This window comes from Phalaenopsis equestris, unplaced genomic scaffold, assembly GCF_001263595.1.
Source record: "Phalaenopsis equestris unplaced genomic scaffold, ASM126359v1 Scaffold000074, whole genome shotgun sequence".
NCBI lineage: Eukaryota > Viridiplantae > Streptophyta > Magnoliopsida > Asparagales > Orchidaceae > Phalaenopsis > Phalaenopsis equestris.
Window position 1 is genome coordinate 412,100 of NW_018164516.1, and position 6,620 is coordinate 418,719.

Here is a 6,620-nt window from a genome sequence, read left to right on the forward strand (position 1 = left end):
ATAATTCTCTCATGCCACTATTTCCTAAGAAGAGAAAGAGTAAGAGAAACACATTACAAAGCACGATAAAAAACACACGAAAAACTTCATTACATCAAAGCAAATCCACTAGATAAGTTTTTACAAAATCATAAGATAATGAAGTATACAATACTTAGCTTTTTCCCTTGAGAGAAAGATGAAAATAAAGATAAAAATCTCTCTCACAAAGTTTCCCGCTGATCCATGCAATGCAAGAACATTCTCTTACAAATTCTCTTAAAATCCCCTCACCAATCTATCCAAAAATATAGAAATCTACATTTCTACTTCTATTCTAAGATCACTAAACATTCTCCACATTTTCTCACTCACACACACGCTCTCACACACACACACATGCAAATGAGAGGTGCCAAGCCCTCTTTTTGAAAGAAACACAAATTCTCTCATTTCTTCCAAGAGACAAATCTATTCATCCAAAAAACATGTTTCTTCATTCAAGAGCCTTATCCAAATGTCTAGATTCATTGAATTGCTTCATGGGGTGTTTGAATCACTTGGGAGCCTTCTAGAACTTCTAAAACGGTCAAAAATCGATCCATGACCGTTCCGAGCGCCGTCGGCACCATTTTGGGCACTTTCAGCGTCGTTTTCATGTGTAGATATGTGTATGTAGATTTATTGAAGTTTAGGTATTAGATATATAAATACATATGAATTGAGTGATTTGCAGGTATATTTTCCTAGATTAGGGTGCAAATGAAATTTAATGGCATGTCACGCGCCAAGTTTCAGCTTTTATTAAAATTGAACAAAATCTGTCTTTCGGTTGCTTCATTGAATTCAAATCTTTTAAATTGGACCAGCTTTTCTTATCTAGATAAGAGAAATAAAAAATAAAATAAAACAAACAAATAAGCACAGTAACAAAACCCCATTCTTCTCGTCTATCACGCTTGCCCCACTCCCGAAAGACCTGATGGCTCCCCATCACCACCACCACAGCCGCCACCACGGCAATAATCTTTGCCAGCAAACCCTAAATAACGCTTACTGTTCCGCTTCCTGTTGTTGCCCATGTTGCTGCAACTCTTGTTCCTACTCTCCTAATCTTCATCGTCCTCCCATATCCACCGAACAACTCCTTCAATCCATGGCAACAACCCTCATAAAAACTCAATCTTTTCCAAAGCCCCAGCAACTTTATTCCCAATCCCTCATTCAAGATCTCATCCGCCATGCTTCCGCCCTCGACCCCCATCCCTACCCTCTTGCGCACCTCCTACTCCATCGGCTCATTCTTCTCCCTCTTTCCGGCAGAGAGCATCTCCTCTTCCTCTCCGGGAAGTGGCTGCAAGGACGATCCAAGCGAGGTTTCGTCGATTCCTCGTCCGGCGATCCCAAACGCTTAGGGATCTCAAACGTCTGGCGTCCATCAAATCCAGCGCTGCCGAGCTGCGATCGTCAATATCGGGTGAATCGGACGCGGAGCCGGTGGCCATTTCTCAGGAAGCAATGGATCTGCTACTTAAGCTCGATTCTATCCAGGTGCCGTTCAAAGGAGTTTCTTCTCTCTCTTTTTTTAAAGCTGGATTTCGTTCTTAGATTAGGGTTTTTCTTTTGATTGCAGAGCTCTGATCCGATGATTCGGGATGGGAAACGATCGATTAGCAGAGAGCTTACGAGAATGCTAGAGTTCGTGGACAAGGTCTTGGTGAGGGATCGGCGGCTCTCTCTTCGAGCAATGGAAGTAATGGAGGACGCTGCGGGATCAGTGCCGCGAACGAGGAGCGCTAAAAGAGTGAGTTTTGCAGATAATCGTAGGGGTATTGAGGAAGAACCGAAAGAGAGGTTTTCTAGGGATTTGGAGGAGAATGAAGGAGTATTTGAGAATGGAAATGGTGCAATTCTCTGCAGGAATGGTGGTTTTGAGCTCTCTGCTCCACAGCCAATTCAAATGGAGCAAAGGTTTGGTCGCTGATGTTGTTATTTTAGATTGCAGAAATCATTCTCTAGGAGATAGAGAAGGGTTTGTATTGTTTCGTTTATTTTTTTTTTCTATTTTTTATATATATATTTCTTTCTGGATGTTATAATGCTAGGTCTGGATTATGGCTGATTTTGATGGGTCCTTCGTGTAGTTCTGTTTGTTTTTAGTCACTCTTTTGAGTCATGAGAATTCATTTGGTAGCTTTTCTACTTTAGCCTTCGAAGGTGATAAACTTATTCAGCTGTTACTGTTTTCTAATATGAAAGCCTAACTCCTTTTGGTTGTGAATCTCTTTAAGTGAGATTGCAAACTCTGAACGATCGATTGTTGCCCAAAAAAAGAAAAAAATAACCTATAACAAATGTAATTGTTGTTATATTTCAAATATATTGTCTGCTATGATGAATTCATGAATCCAGTATGATGCCCTATTGTCGCATTTTTTATGTAAATATGGAATTTAATTTGTAAAAATTGGAATGAAATTTTTTTTTGGGTCACTTATTGTTATTATAATTGTGGGGAAGGAGAAATGATCACAATTACAGCTCCATTTACAAACATTTTTTTCTAATGTTATTGAAGGATTTTAATTGATTGTGCCTGCATTTTTGCAGCATGAGGTATGGCTCCCATTCAATGGTCACACTAAAAAATGTCTGCCAATAGATATGAGAGTAAAATAACCAGTAATTGAAATTTTTCTTCCGCCATTGCATTAAACTCCTAAAGGCTTCATTAGGCAAATATTTATCTCTTTAATGGAATGACGTCTTTCTGATCCTTGTTGAATTTTCGAGATAATACAGTGAACATGATGGAAGAAAACTTGGGCATGTCAGGTATACAGGTATGCAATGTAGAAATTCTTGCCAACTACTTTAACTTCTCTCTTGCACTTTTAATGCGTTTTAGAACTCTTTTGTTCTGAATTCTATGTTTGAATTGTAATTGTAATTTTAGATTAAGAATGACTATGTTTTAATTCAACTACTTGATCTTATTTTTGTAATCCTTTTTTGTTAAGGCTTGTATTATATTATTGGGGTTTGTACATAGATAAACTTTGTTTTTATATTTGCACCAACCAGATCATTTAAATCACATAAATACCTCTATTATAACTTCTTAAAAAAAATACTCCTTTTCATGCATAAGGGGGTCTTATATGTAAAAATTGAAGCTAAAGTGTTAGATATGTAAATACATAGCAATTGAGTGGCATGTATGTAAATATTCTTCTATATATGTTATATTTTACATAACTTCATGTTGGACTTATTAAAGTGTAGACTTACTTTTGTGCCTACAAGAGAGATATTCTTATTGATTTGCTTTGTGTAAGCTTGAAAGCAGATGAAGATTAGTCTGAAAGCCTAACCAACTTGAAATTAAGGGCAGCTGCAGCTTTACCAACTTATCCAAATAAGTAGCTTATCATGATACGTTGGCTGGCTTTTAGGGGCAGCTGTTTGAAATTGGCTGATTTTTAGCTGTTTATGGATAAATGACCATTCTGCCCCTCTTAAGTAATGTTGTTTGTAACAGAACTGTCTTGGCAATATATGCGATACTGTAGAAGCAGAAAAGTAAATTCCATTTTTGAGAGTGTATGTTTTGAATCTTCTTATTTTTTATCCCTTAAAGCCTCATCAGAACACTTTCATCATGTTTAATTAGCTAGACACAGTTTTTCATTATAATATATAAGATTGGAGATCAAAGATACAATTTGATGCGACATTGGTCATTGGAAACAAATGGTTGCTTGGCCATTGTGCATATATTATGGAGAAGACGGTGCAACTTTAAGCTAGAAAATACTTTTTGGATACATACAAACAATTAGCAATTATAGATCTGATCAATACAATATTTATTAGAATTTGAACTGACCATGCATAAGATTAGAAACCATCCGTATACCATTCAATTCATTATAGAAACCATTTAGAAAAGGGAAGCTAAGAACCACCAGGATTCAAAACTCTAATTTCAAAACATAACCACATTCACTTCCAAAGCTTTACCACTTGACTTCACCTGTCAGTTCAGGATGCTAGAAAGCGAGGAACACAAATTCAGAGAGTTGAGGAGTTGCAGCCGGAGGTGGGAGTAGGGATTTGAAGGATATATAGGCGGCTTGGATCAAACTTCGACAAAAAAGGATTAGAGTTCGGGCAGCACGGACGGTTGATAAAACAATGAAATAGGATGAAATTTGGCGAAGTTACAGTGGCGTCATGAGCGAACCAAGCGACAATGGTGGTAGTGACAGGGATGCATCAGAGTTGGAAAAAAAGTGCTAGATCGGGGTCGTAGGATCATAGAGCACAGTGACTGATATGATTTTTTTTTGCGACATCCTGTGTAAAATTTAATTAAATATAATCAATTAATATTTGGATTCTACGCAAGTATACATATCGTTATCAAGTAATAATGAACTTTCTATTTAAGCCCCAAGTATCGATCCTATGAGAAATGTTTAAATTGGAAATGACAAATTTGCTAGGAAATTCACAGAAAGTCAATTAAAATCACTGTCAGTAATTTCAATTGTTGAGATGTAATCAAAATTAAATTTCTAAATTATCATCAAATCAAATATGCAAAATTTAGAACAATAAATACTAATTTATTAACTATGTTTATGTAACGGAGATTCTTATGTGAAAAAAACATCATTCCCACTACAATGAGACTATGGTAAAATGAGATGAGATAAATGTTCATAATATGTATTGTGTCAAATAGAAGCAATTTTAATTCTCTACCCTGATGCAGTGCATAGAAAATCATTGGCTAATCTCAGTATTTACTCCCTAAATCCGTAGCCAAGCTAGGAGGATATCGGCTCCCACTCCAGAGCTCTCACTTCCCTTTACCTGAAGGTTAACTCTCGCTTCAATTTTTAAACACGAAGACTGAATTGAAGATTTTAGTCTGTCACCCTAAATGTTCCACCCAACAAAGAATAATTTCCTATTTGTTTGCACTTAATTTCATAAACGATGTTCTCCTTCATGAAATAAAATGTGATCCTTACTCTGTTGTAAAACTCATACTCCATTTCTCGGATCATATGTTTCATAACACATTTTAACAATTCAATTGGTCATATCGAAAAGTAAATTAAGTTCAGAGTTAAGAGATCATCATAATTTATTTTACAATTTAATATTGACACATTCATATTATCTCTTCATTTCACCATATCTCAAAGTATGAAGAAAGATAGAGAGAATTACTCAGACTTCGTGAGAAAGAAATAACAAAACATAAATTTCATATATAAAAGAAAGTTCATACAATACTAATAAAAAAATAATACTTATCTGAAAATTTTTTCTCAAAGCAAATATTTTGTAGCATTTCCTTAAAAATGCGGGAAGAAGATATCTCTCACTTTTCTCCTCCTTCAACTTTCTTACTGAAAGTTTCACACTAAATCTCACCACAAAAACTCTAAACTATGAAAACAAAATCACTAATTGACTCCAATTTGGAAGTGGAATGAAATGACGTGATGCGAAAAATGAAAGTAGAGGAGCCCATTTTCCGATGAAATTCGGCCCCAAATATAGCCCAAGGTTGGTTCTACAAGAGATGCCTCCAAAAACTCTTCAAAAAGTCGTCCAAATACATTGAACCTTCTAGAAACAAGGTCTGCACCGCCTTTGGCGCCGTCGGAGCTGAGTAAAAAATCTCCGCTTTAATTTGTTTTGCGCCGTTGACGCTGCCCTCGGTGCTGCCGACGCTGAGCATTTATTCAAAAATGTCATTTTGACTCAAAATTTCATTATTTTTGCTTTATTTTTGCTTTAAGCCCTAAAAATCAATAACATACTATAAAACATCAAAATACCTTCCATGAAAGTGCAATATCATCAAAAATAAGTATAAAATATGAATTTAAAAATGTATATATTTTTGGTGTATCAAAATCCCCTAAACTTATATGTTACTTGTCCTCAAATAACTCTTTTACTACATAAAAAATTATGACTTATGATAAAGATCTTAACTTTTAGACTTCCATATTTTAGTTTTTCAAATATAATAGTATAACTTAAGAAAAATTCAAAACAACTCCAGTTAATACTAAAGGTGTAAAGATATTCAATAATTAAGTCTAAGGTTTCAGATCCTCTATTTCTTTCAATTGTAATTTGTTATATTGAAGTCACTTAGCAAATTCATATGAAAAAAAAATTCATAAAACTTTATTAATTATTAAGTTAACATTCAAATAGAAAATTTAGAAAATGTGTTCAAGTCTTTTTCCTTAAGTTGATTCAAGTGAAGCCAATTTTTAATTAGGCATTTCCTCAAGCTTCTATATATATATATTTTTTTCTTTTTTTTTCTTTTCTTTTCAAGATCATTTTTAATCCCCTTTTTCTTTTCTTTCTTTCTTTTCTTCTCTTCTTTTTATTTATATGTCAGGATTACTATTTCTGGATAGCCTTTAATGATTTTGAGCTTCACTATCTTCTTCTTAAAGTTAAAAACCTTTTACATTTCTTAACTTAATAAATTTATATTAACTTAAAGATTTCATAAAGTTTAATTCTTTTCTTTTTACATGAATCTTTTAAGATTTTTAATACTTCAAAAATACAAATTTCCTTTACTAAAAATAGAA

General features: G+C 34.4%; 1 protein-coding gene across 1 annotated transcript; it reads left to right on the forward strand.

Moving 5' to 3' along the window:
• Positions 1-1,095: 1,095 nt before the first annotated feature.
• On the forward strand, positions 1,096-2,300 carry LOC110019718 (the record flags this gene model as incomplete). The annotated part of the gene is made up of 2 exons (XM_020717506.1): positions 1,096-1,530; positions 1,613-2,300. Coding segments are annotated over 2 exons (786 nt in total), but the record flags the coding sequence as incomplete, so codon positions are not given.
• Between the last annotated feature and the right edge of the window lie 4,320 nt (positions 2,301-6,620).